Source organism: Onychostruthus taczanowskii, unplaced genomic scaffold, assembly GCF_017590055.1.
Source record: "Onychostruthus taczanowskii isolate IOZ18803 unplaced genomic scaffold, ASM1759005v1 scaffold6, whole genome shotgun sequence".
NCBI lineage: Eukaryota > Metazoa > Chordata > Aves > Passeriformes > Passeridae > Onychostruthus > Onychostruthus taczanowskii.
Genome location: NW_024503679.1, coordinates 9492756 through 9505334, shown reverse-complemented (window position 1 = coordinate 9505334; position 12579 = coordinate 9492756). Strand labels below are relative to the sequence as shown.

Below are 12579 nucleotides of genomic sequence, written 5' to 3'. Positions count from 1 at the left end.
AAAGACTCGGTTGGTGTGCATTAGGACAATTCCACAATTCAGCACTGTTACAGAGACTGGTTTACCCAGCTGGTGTAATTATATAATTATACTTTCACTTCACTGAATAACAGTGCTGCATCACCAGGGATCACACTTTATCATCATTCAGCATCATAAAGTAGATACATACACATGGACTTCTAAAGGGAAAATTAATAAAAATGTAATTTTATCAGAAATTGAAGCACTATACAAGAATTGCTATCCTTAGTTAGACCTGAAGTCCACTTAACTCAGCAATTTTTGTCCAACAATGAGCACCTGGGGATGTGTAGGCAGAGTACAAAAATCATTTCACTTATTGAACAACGCTTACTCAACATATCCTCCAAAAGCAGCCCTTAGATCATGCCTGTTTCTTCTCTCTACCTCTTCCTGCTCTACTGTATCATTTTTAAGATGAGGTCAGCAAGTTGCAAACAGGATTCACCACAGCTTCAAAGAATGGCCCATTTATATTTTCTATTATTTCATCCACTCCCCTGCCATTGGTTTTGGTTTGGACAGCACCCAGCAGGCGTGCTGGTGTTCCATGGAGCTGAGAACCACCACTGCACAGACCTTTCTCTGACTGCCACTCCTTCATGCACTTGTCTGCCTTCAAGGTTATTTGTTCTATATGTACATTTATTCTGCAAATATCAACTTTGAACATCCTTTGAGCTCATCTAGGTTTTAAATGTTACTTGTGGGATTATCCTGCTGCAACTCTTTGCAGGGAGTTTTAGATACAACAGCCTTTATAAATCTTTATTCTTCACAGTTTTAGTCAACTAACTAATCACATTCCTTCTGAGAACTTTTATAAAAATGTTGAGCATCAAAGATCCCAAAACAGCCTTTGGGGCACCCTACTCTCTCTTCACTGTAAATTTAACCACTTCTTCTTCTCAGTCATTTAAGCAGGTGCTAACCACTGAGGCAACTTCTTCCTTTTCATAATTAGAATTTGTTAAACTTGGCCTAGGCAACTTCTCAACAACTTTTTGCAGACTGAAGTAGGAAGTATTTGAAATTTTACCTCCCTCTAACACAATCAATCTTAACCCTTCCTGAACTAGAAATTTAAAGGAAAATTCTTTTCAAATTATCAAAGCTGTGAGAGGAAAAAAAAAAAGTGCTGTAAACAATTTCAATTTATGGATTTCCCCCACCTCCCTGAGGCTCTATCTGCCTCAGAAATAGTGGAAGGCCTCAGGAATGTGTTCTTATAGAGACCTGGTAGGTCCCAATATCCCAAAAGACACCCAGTGTGTGTTTGGATGAGGGCTGCTTTGGACTACGCAGTCAGCCTTGCCTGGACCCCCAGGCCATGCTGCCCATAATACTGGCAAAGTATCAGGTACAGTCCCCAGGCACACCCTTCAGTTTAGTTATATCCAAAGGGATTCAGTTTTCAGGTTCCCAGACTGTTACCAGACACTAAGCAAAGCACAATTAAGCTTTTGAACATCTTTCAGTCCTTCCTGCTTAAGCCTGATCCCAACAAAAACTCTAATGAAGAAGCACTTACTGTAAAAAGCATAAGAGCAAAAGATTTTCCTTCTATTGTACTAATTATAAATACTGTCATTCCTTCCTCATAAAATAAATGTGTACACACTTCTTTAAACTTTTGAAATCTATTATTAATATTCTCTAGAACATACAGAAAAACCTAAAATAAATGAGGAACCAAAATCCTATGTATTAAACTTCTATATTTCTTCACTGATGTCTTCTAAAGGGGTTAAGCATAGAAGACAAAGAGCAGCATCACAGTTACATTTGGAATAGTGTGGGTAAACGAAGCAACAGATGGAAAATCAAAATCTTGATTTTTTTGGATCTGTTTCAAGTTCCAACACTGACAGCAAGTACTTGGTCCACCTTTGTGAAAATTCTATGCAAAAAGATACAACAGGCTTTGTGTGTTTCTCACAATTTTTTATCAGTATGTTATTATTAGAGAGCCAAAACGTATTCATAGGAATGCAGAATTTGGATGAAGGTGCAGATTCTGCTTTTCAAGGCCTGTGTGCCAAGATATTTCAGAGCTGCAAAGAGAAGTGTAAACAACCCCAGCTCAGTGTGTGTCACTTCCCTGCTCTCACCAGCAAGCGGCAGACAACGCACATTTTATTCGTATTTCCACTCTTCCCTCTCTTCTACTTAGAACTTTCGAAGTTTTTATAATAAATGGAGTCTGACAGTTTTAGTTTATTTTAGCAATAATCACAAGACCTTTTTTTCTGCAAATGCAATAAATGTTATCCAAGAGCAATTTGGAGCAATCAGTATTGATATTTATACCATGTGTGTTGATTGAAAAGCTCTTGGCTGTAAGAATGGAATATGAATCTACCCAGAATGTATGAATATCTTCTAACATATGCTCGTGTGGGAGCTATAAAAGTGAGTTTATTATAATTAGTGGAAAAATAGTCTTGTTATAAACTAAAAAGAGAAAAGAGAAACCATCAGTTTGTACAGTTCAGCTAACTTTTCTTATTCTGTTCTTTGATGCTCTTCTGTCCACTAGGACACACTGGTCTTCAGCAATTCAAAGAGCTTTTTCCAATCTCAATATGATTTTTGGAGTGTGAGAGAAAGGCTTTCAAAAGGACGAAAGAACCAAATTAGCAACAATGACAAAGGAAAAAAACTTGTACCCAAAAGGCCAATGCTGCACAAAAGATTAAAGTTTATATCTTCAATAGGTCAATTTCTTTGTAGAAGAAACTATGGATTGAACAACTCTCAAAATGTCCTTCAGGTTGTTCATTCTACAGAAAAAAACCCTCAGAGGTCACTGCAGCCAAGAAATTTAAAAGTAATAACTCTACTACTGACATGGCACTAATAATCTTCATGCACACAGACACTTTATTCATTAGATAGTTCTTCTTGTGGAGAACTATTCTGGGGGCTAGCAGGAGCCCCAAAGACCAGATGTGACACCAGTGAGAAATCTGCATGAGTAATGTCTGTGTGGAAGATGTCCACAGAATGTCTGTGTGATCCTGAATAAACTCCTGGCAGAACATGGAGAACACAAAGGCTCATCCCGTGATGTTTCACTCAGTTTCATTCCCAGGGCAAACCCATCCTCTGCAGAGCTGCAGGAGGAAAGGCAGCGAGGAAGAGGTGCTGCAGACCCAGCCAAGGTCTCCCTGACTCTACAACAAGGGCTCTCTTATTGTTACTTTTGCAGGTCTGATCATTCACATCATCTTTTATCAGCATTCACAGTGAAGTTCTCATCCTCCTACACTGCAAATGGACACAATTTTGGGTCCCACCCATCAGACAAACGTATCAGCATAAGGTGCTGTTAAATTCAATCTTCTGGAGTCAGTGGTTTATTACTTTCCATTAAGGAAAGAAGAACAGGAAAACTCTGCTTACATCATTGCAAAAGTTTTTCTGCTTCTAGACTTAGTGACATTTTAAGACATGCAAGCTCTATTTTATTCACAAACAGTAATACTTACTTCCTTGGCAGTGACAGGAAATAAAGCAATTAGATAAATCATTTTCTAAGTCAACACTGGTGTCTCAGCATAACTAAAGTTTGGCTCACCAATATATACAATTCTAAAGCATTTGGAAATCTACAGTCCCATGTGAAAATATTAATTTATATTTAAATTGCTAACTGCTTACCCATCCTAACAATATTAATATTAGCAGTGTGACATGAACTCTCTGCTGAATTTGAGATGTAGGTCAGTTATACACACAGTTGCCAAACTATAGCTGGAAAATATTACTTCATCAAAGAATTAGCCTTGGTACAACGGTGAATAGCAGAGCCACATGTCCTAATATATGTCAGCCTGGCGCCACTATTGTATGCAGAGCTATTTGCATATATATATTTCTATCACTACCCTGCTTCAGTATCAACACCCTCTGATATGCATTTCCCAGCACATAAATGTGAGCAGCACACTGGCTGCTCTGAGGTCGTTCTTTGCACTCACTTGCAACGCTCGTGGATATTTGCACTTTCACACATCATCTTCACAAAAGGCTGAGCTCAGCTTATTAAATGTTTGACAGAATATTGCTGCTGTGACTGAAATATTACACTTTAAACCTCACAGATAGCAATGGTAAGATTAAAAAAGAAAACAGGTACCTTTCCAGCAAATGGTTAGAAAGTAAAAAAAAAGCAGTGAACTGCTTAATCCTTGTTAATTCTGATTGATATTATTCTTCCTCCACAGATGTTGAGCTAGAAAATATCTGTATTCTTTCATAGCTCGGCACTTTCCTTTGTTTCCTCACTGCAGCTGCAGACTGATGGATCTAAAAGGTGAGTTTACTTCACCAGCAGGTTTAAAGTTCTATTAGGCTACGGCTGCAGATTTCATTTTCAGTTTTAACAATAGTCTAGACAGATGTGCATCTCCAACAGGGATAAAGAAAGTTCTTTGATGAGCAAGTCAGCTGGCCATGCTCTCTATTGCAGCAAGATAGCTCCATATCCTGGTGGGCTTTAAGCAGCCCTAGACCACTTCTTGGAAAGAAAGCCCATTTTAGAGAAACCCTGAACATACAGATGTGTATGTAAATTGAAGTGACAAGAGAAAATAAATAGGACTGGTGTGGGTGACATGCCTAATAAAAAAACACTAATGATCAATGATTTTCAGCCTTCACTGGTAGTTTATTTCAAGATAAAAGGTAAATTTCTGATTCCAACATTACAAGCAACACCAGTGCAGTTCTTACTTACCTTTCACTGGACATTCAATCAAAATATTTGCTCCGCTTCTTGCCACAATTGTACCTCCAACAACCGTTGAGAAACTGCTGGCTTCCAGATTTGTCATATTTAATACAGAGGACAAGATGACAGGCACCTCTTTGAAATGAAAGGGATATTAAAGCTTTATTTAACTTCTAAACATAGACCTTGTATTTAAATTCATCATGTTTGGAACAGAGTTCAGTCTGCAAAGCAGCAGCCAGAAAAGACAGGTGGGACAGATACAGGCAGACTGAGTTCACACCTGCTGTGGTTTTAGAGCAGCAAGACCATCTTACTGCTGCCTGTTAAATCAGGCAGACTTTCATGGGTTGCCAGTAAAAGAAACTATTTCAATAGCAGTGAGCATGGGTGTTGTATGCATATATTTATACACACATATATGTCTATGTGTATGTATATATGTGTGTGTGTGTGTGTGTGTGTGTGTGTGTGTGTGTAAAAGCCTGGCTGTGTGGAATGCCACTGTTTTACCTGCACGCAACAGCAGTGATGTTTCCATGTCAAAACCAGAGTCATTAACAACCAGGCATCCATAGGTACCAAGTTCCTTTTGAGTAGGATCCCGAATCTGCACTTTTCCAGCGGTGTCCAGGATCACCCTGCACAACAATCAAGGAAACACAAGGGTTACTACTGCGGGACAAACCCAGCTGAATCTCCTTGCAAGAGTTGCAGTAAAGCTCCTTTTCAGGAGTTTGCAGATGCAGAGCAGCACAGGCAGTCACAGCTCTGCCCCCTCTCTGGTGGCAGAAGGGGAGAGCTCAGGGATACACAGGGAGGATTGTTCAGATCTCCTTCTCCTACAGGGCTGTGTCCTACTTGCAGCCCTTTGAAGGGCAGTGCATTTGCTACCACAAACCAGGATCCCCTGGGCACAAAAGTGTGAATAAATCAGAATACCACAATTAAAAGCATTAGGCTTGGCAAGAAATTGATCTCTCCAGAGCAAGCTTGGTTTTCAGCAGGATTGGGGAATTCACAAATCTATGGCCTGATCTGACTTTCAAATTACTGTGGGGCTGGGGTTGTTTGGGCTTTTTTAAAATATCATCCTTGAAGTTAAAGTCTTCCACCAAAATCTCAGAGGTGTCATGAGTACTTTGCCTGTCCTCTGAAGAGGATCACAGCTTGGGGAAGAGGCTGAAAATAGCAAATTTTCTCTTCTGTTACATTTCTCAGCACTAAGTTACATGGCTTGCCATACACTCAGCACATCCCAAAAACCTGCAGCTGGTGTTTTCCCACACTAAGTACGTGTACATAATATATTAACAAAAAATAATACTAAAAATGCATGTGTCTCAACAAAACAAGCCATCTCATGCATGACTCTAGTACATCCTTGTTGACAAACCTGACAGTTAAAGACCATTTACCTCCTCACACTCTTTCAGATGCAATGCTATTATCATCACTTTTGGGTCCACATACATATAGGTAGGTTTGTGTATAAGAAACCTTAATGGGAAAAAAATTAGGAAATAAAACCTACTTGGCTAATATATGCCTGAAGTGCAAGAATATCAGTCTGGGCTAAAATTAGGAAGCAAACATCCTCATGAATAAACAAAACACCATAATGTCCACAAAAACTGAAGTATCACTTGCTACAAATTAATGGAAAATTATGCACATTTCACAAAATAAACATAACTGGTGGGAGCTACATGATTCCAAAAACATTTTCATTTTTTAAAATGGCTTAGTTTGGGTGTCTTTGCTTTAACTGATAGCCCTGCAAAAGTATATTTTTCTTGGCAGTCCATTCAATCAGTTAAATACGTTGAGAAATATCCAAGAGTGTCTTTATCATTTCAAAACCAGTTTTTTTCATTACTCAAGAGCTAGCTATAATTCCAAGAGGCTCACACACAAAGTTAATGTTAATATTACCATGTGAGCTTCTAATTTATCAGCTCTGAAGTAGAAGTATTTGCTCAGTCTTGAGCAAATATCTGATTGTAACAGCTTGGTGTACTCATTTGTCAGCTCTCAAATGTGATGGTAATACAGGTTCTTTATTATTCTGAATTTCACTGTCCTCAACAGAAATATTTTAAAGTATTGAAAAACATCCATAAAAGCTCATATTTTTCTTTTTCAACTGAAGTTATGCAGCTCCATTAATACCTAAATAGTGTGTTGAAGAATGGTTTGGGTACCATTTACATTTTTCCCTTCTTAAAATGAGTAAGAGCTAAGATTTCTTTTCATCTATACCATGGCAGATGTTTTTAATGTGTTCCCACTGTATTTAGTATCTGAATGAATCCAATAGCCTCTCTAATTTGAGGGTAAATCTGCTCTTTTTCTGACACAGCTGAAATGATTAAAGCAGATCAAAAAATACAGCCAGGACATCCAAAGCACTTCACCTTATAAAAATAGTAAATCATCCTATGTAGCATCCTGGAAATGGCCAAACTCTTGGATGTCAGTAAAGCCAAACAACGTGACAGACACTTGAAAGAATAAAAATAAATAACTTAACTAGAAAGATGGAAGGCCCAGTGGCCATGCTTATCTCATTTTTACAACAGTATGTTCTAATATTGCACGGCAGGGTGGATTTTTTCCATCGACAGTGACACAGTAAGTCATTCAAAAGTAAAAGAAGCTATTTACTTACTTTGCAGAGGCTTTTAATGTCTTGCCATCTTTTGTCCAAGTATATTTCACTTCACTCATACCAGCTGTTTCACACAGTAGATTGACAGCATGAGTATTCTTGGTCAGAAAAACTGTATTTCCAATTCGTACAGTTACTGTTTTGTTGAAGGAAACTTGAGGAATTTCCTTCTGCCTCATAATAACTGGAACCTTCTGGTCAAACACTAACTTATCGACTGTTTTTGTGCTGAAACGTTCTGATTCATTTGGTGATTTGCTTGGGAGTTTCGAGGAAACTTTCTCATCCTGGGCCCCCTTCCACTTTTCAGCAGCTGGTTGTGGATGCCTGGATAATTCAGCAATCAACTGGTAGATGAGCTGGGATGCCAGGTCATCACTGACTTCTCCAGTTTCAATGAGCTGGCTCATGTTGCTCATGAGCTCCTCAAACTGAGCGGTGTCCATGCTGTAGGCACCCTGGAGAACTGCAGCCTCCAGGCGCTTGTTCCTGAACTCTCGAGAGCTGAAGTCTTCTGCTGAATTGCTCCCAAAGCTCCCAAGGCTCCGCAGGAACGGCTGATCGTTGACTTGCCTGTCACCCAGGTAGAGCTCGTTCTTCTTGCTCCACATTTGCCACATTTTGCTCATCTTGTGCCATTTGGCCCCGAGGCTGTTGGCCTCGTTGAGATCTGGGTCTCTGGTGTGGCTGGGCTGCTTTTGAGGGGGCAGGGGCTCGATGAGCCTGTTGTCAGTCCCGATGAGCTTGAGCACAAAGGTTTCGTGCGCGGAGCCTGCAATGCACCGGTACACGCCGATATCCGCAGCTTCCAGACAGTGGATTTTCAGCGAGCCTGACTTAGTGATGCCAAGCCTTTTGGAGTTTTGTAAGTGCTGCCCATCTTTCTCCCAGCGGATAAGGGACTTCTGGAACCTACGCACTGGGCACTTAATTACCACAGATGTTTTTGGGAGTAAGTAGGCTCGGCTTCCTATGGTAAAGTTAATGCGCTTCTCTGGCCGTGTCTGAATATAAACTCGGTGAATGCTGACAATCTGAGGTCCATGGGCAGAAAACTTCGCTGGAAGCTTGGGCTTGATCTCTGCAAGAAAATAATGTGTTGAAAAACATTAGTCATTGGCAGTCATGCTTACAAAATCTGCTTTTCACAGAATGCTTGAAAGAGCTTTTCCTGACTTTGTTCAAGTCAGACTGCAACACACAGAGCTTTTATCTGAGTCACAAAAATGCAAAAATATGAACAACATGAAACCATAACATTCCCTTGCTTTGGCCAAGAATTCTATTGCTTCTTCCCCAAGTCTAACAATGACAGGATACAGGCAACTTATACCCATGTGAAGGACGCAGATAGTGCACACACATATGAAAGGATATGTACATATACTATATGTTACTCCATATATATGTTCATATTCCAGTTATATTTCCTACTGCTGCCTCAGAAAGGCTACGCATGATGAAAATGAAAAAAAACTGAATTAAAAAAATGTGAACACATTATCACTTTCCCCACATTTGAGCACTGTTGAGTGCAGAATGGCCTAAATAAAACAAAATCTATCCAAAATGTAAGGCTCCCCTTGACTCTTATTTAAAATTTTGGCTGGCTGTGCTGGTTGCCTGGATCAAGCCAAACTGATAGCAGTGCAGGAGGTGAAAGAAACAGTCAGTGAAGACACAGCACATGCAAAAGGCAAAGCCACCCTGTAATCACAGGCTGAGGGTAATTCATTAGGGTTGAAAGATGAGCTGCTGACAGTGCTGTGCCAAGAAAGCAGGGAGGCAAAGGAGGAAAGAGAGAAATAAGGCATAATTTTGAGAGGCTGGATATAGTGATCAGATGAATTACAAAAGCAGGCAATAACAGCATAAAGCTTCATGCAGGCTGGGTATAGAGACACTGGGTATTATGAAGCTCCTCCTGCACTAAACTGCAGGAACCTGGATGCTGGAAGGTTTCTACGGATCTGCCTGGATGAAGACAAAGATGAGCTGCTGACAGTGCTGTGCCAAGAAAGCAGGGAGGCAAAGGAGGAAAGAGAGAAATAAGGCATAATTTTGAGAGGCTGGATATAGTGATCAGATGAATTACAAAAGCAGGCAATAACAGCATAAAGCTTCATGCAGGCTGGGTATAGAGACACTGGGTATTACGAAGCTCCTCTGCACTAAACTGCAGGCACCTGGATGCTGGAAGGTTTCTAGGGATCTGCCTGGATGAAGATGCTGGATGATCTGCCTGGATGAAGATATTGGAATGTTTCCAGGGATCTGCCAGGATGAACACCACCACAGGCAGTCTTTCCCAGCACAGCTGGGAGGCACAGGGCACTGCAGGGCTTGGGACGCCGCTGTGCTGGCTCACGGCTGGCAGCAGCAGAGCCAGCCTGGCTGAGAGCACCGCGCAGGGAGGGACAAAGCCCTGCAGGGCAGGGGCACACACCCCGAGCCAGGCCAGGCCAGGTGGAATCCCACATGGGAAGAGTCAGGAAACAATGATGTTGCTGCTAGAAAACAGCCCCGTTGTGTTTGGTGACCCAGCACTATGGAATGTGACAGAGACAAAACTCAGAGCCTGCAGAAGGAGCTGATGGGCCAGGAAATGGACACAGGGATCACAGCACTTCTCAGCTCATCTGAATCTGAAATCAGTACTGCTTTTCCACTTGGGAGGTACTCAAATAAAAAGACAACTACAGTGATGGCACAGAAATGATACCCAAAAAGCTGCATATGCATGTGCTCCAAATATGCTGTGAAGAAATAGGTGAAAAGCTAAATGCTTCAAGCATTCAATAAGTGTGTACACTATAGGAACTACACCCTGGAGTGCGTTCTTATGCTTATAAAACAAAATGGTTATTTTCAATGTTTTGGGTAATGAGTTCAGACCTGTGGGGATATCATGGTTTCATAATTACACAGCTTTTAAATCGGCATTTGTTATCCAGACACAAGGTTCCCTCAACCATTTCACATGGTACAACAATTACATTATTTTAGGCACTCAGTTTACTAAAATTATTAAAGTAGCGTCCTGTTTTTAATAAGTTATTGGGCCCCAAATATTTATTTTCAGGGAAGCGTTCCAGTATTAAATCTTCTATTTCCAAAACCCAACTTACAGACACAGTAAGTGTAACTTTAAACACACAAATTAAAATACTTCAGGCTGTGGTCTGTTTACACTAGTTATTCCAGCTTAGAATTAAACCCAGCGCATACTTATAAATATGTTAACAAGTCTCATCCATTTCATTTCTTTAAAAAAGACAGACCACTAACTCTCATTAGCAGCTCAACACTGAAGGGTGTGTGTATTTTTACTGGTGACTGGTGAGCAAGGCTGAGAGTGAAACAAAGTTCAGAGTCATGGATGGCAGGCCATATAAATATATAAGGTCATATGAATGTACGAGGCCACGTAACTTTGCATTCTCTAGGTCCTTACTGTCATTCAATCTTGCAGCTGCTGAGGTAATGGACTGCTTGGGAGGGTAAAGGTAAATCTTAAGGAATATGTGCTGGAGCCTTTGGACCTCATTATCACCTGATACAAATCCATCTGCATCTGTGACCTGTAATGGTCCTGAACAGCTTCAGCTGGGTTTCAGATCCTGGTGACCTCAGGGCTAGACTGGTGTTATTTCCTATTTCACAGAGCACAGAGTCAGGAATGTTTCTACTTAATAAGCACTCCTAAGTCAGAAAACAGCTACAATTACCAGTCTCAGGGTAAAAGATTAAGTCTAAAATGACTCAGCATTGTCATGAGACAGTAAAAAAGGCTCTCATGTGAGCCACAGAAGCATCATCTTGAGGAGGGAGATTTAGAAACTGCTCTCCAAGGCAAGAACCCCCAACAGCACTCACGCCACACTGCTCCTCACCCATCCACAGCACTCCGTGTCCTACAGAGGAGATGTAGATGCAGAGGAGATGCCTCCTGCATGCTCCTGGGAATCCAAAGCCTGCTGCTGTCCCAGCCCTGGCTCCTTCTGCAAGACCCAAGCAGGAGCTGCAGGTGTGGAGCAGCCTCACACCTTCCCCTGCCCTCCTGCTGCACTGTCAGAGAATCACCAGGCAGATCTGAGCTGCAAAGGCTTCCCTGCTCCACAGGGTGGTGGAAATGGAGGGAGAGGACAGTGGTTCTCTTTATGGCTTTGATCTGCACCCATTCTGTCTGATTTTGCTCCCTCTGCAGCCCCATGTGCTGCTCTCTAGGCACTGTGCTGGAAGCTGACACAGGAACATTAATATCAGTCTGAACTAAGCAATTTGCAAACCAGCTCCACTGCCATTCAACTATCCACAATTAATTAAATTCAGATAGATATGCAACTCAAAATATTTTATTAAACCTTATGCCAAGGACATTCCTGAAAGTCCACAGGGCTTTATTTAAGTGGAGTTTTGAACCTCAGGATTTTGGCATGTTAATCTGAAATGCAGGCCAGGAAAAGAAGTTTCATATTATGTATGAATCAGTAATTATTCTATTTCTTATGTTGTTTTGTGAATAATTTTTAAAGCAAAGCTTTAAAATGTATAAAGTAGCTATTTCTTCACAACACTACGAGCTGAGTCAAAACATGGCTGTGTCTGACCTGTGATCAGAACCAGGCCATTGATAAGAGCTTTCTGTTTTCCCCCAGCTCAAAACTACAAGCTCTTTTTTTCTTCCCTTTCTTCTCAGCCCCCTGCTCCCCAAACCTGCAAACCAACAACTCTCCATTATAAAGGAAGAGGAGCACAGGTTCAGACATCAGGAGCCTGCATTTAGATCTGCCTATTCTAAAATAGCATATGTAATTGAACACACTCTGCGTCAGAGAGGTTTTCCCATTGCTGTTAAACAATTAGTGCAACTGCCATCAGTATCATAACCCAATTGTGCCCAAATTTTACAATTTCCATAGACAACCTTTCTGAAAAGATTCTTATATAGACAGCAATAAAACATCAGATTTTTCAAAGAATGTCTGTACTGTCACCACTCCTTGTGCAGCTAACGAGGCCAGGATTGTAGTTTTTGCAAGGAAAGATAGAAATTACACCTAAAATTATCACTGGCACAGAGTTTCAGGTATTGAATTCCTGCATGTTAAGCAAAATGTCCAGTATAATACAAACATACAGAGAAAAG

General features: G+C 40.8%; 1 protein-coding gene across 2 annotated transcripts in view; it reads right to left on the bottom strand.

Moving 5' to 3' along the window:
• The window catches only part of ADAMTSL3 (ADAMTS like 3), a 168092-nt gene that overhangs the window by 18234 nt on the left and 137279 nt on the right, over positions 1 to 12579 (bottom strand). For both annotated transcript variants that reach the window (XM_041418466.1, XM_041418468.1), the window contains exons 21-23: positions 7431 to 8511; positions 5273 to 5400; positions 4766 to 4894 (exon numbers count right to left, since the gene is read on the bottom strand). In XM_041418466.1, coding sequence (XP_041274400.1) covers positions 4766 to 4894; positions 5273 to 5400; positions 7431 to 8511 — 1338 coding nt within the window. The remainder of the gene's footprint in view (positions 1 to 4765; positions 4895 to 5272; positions 5401 to 7430; positions 8512 to 12579) is intronic.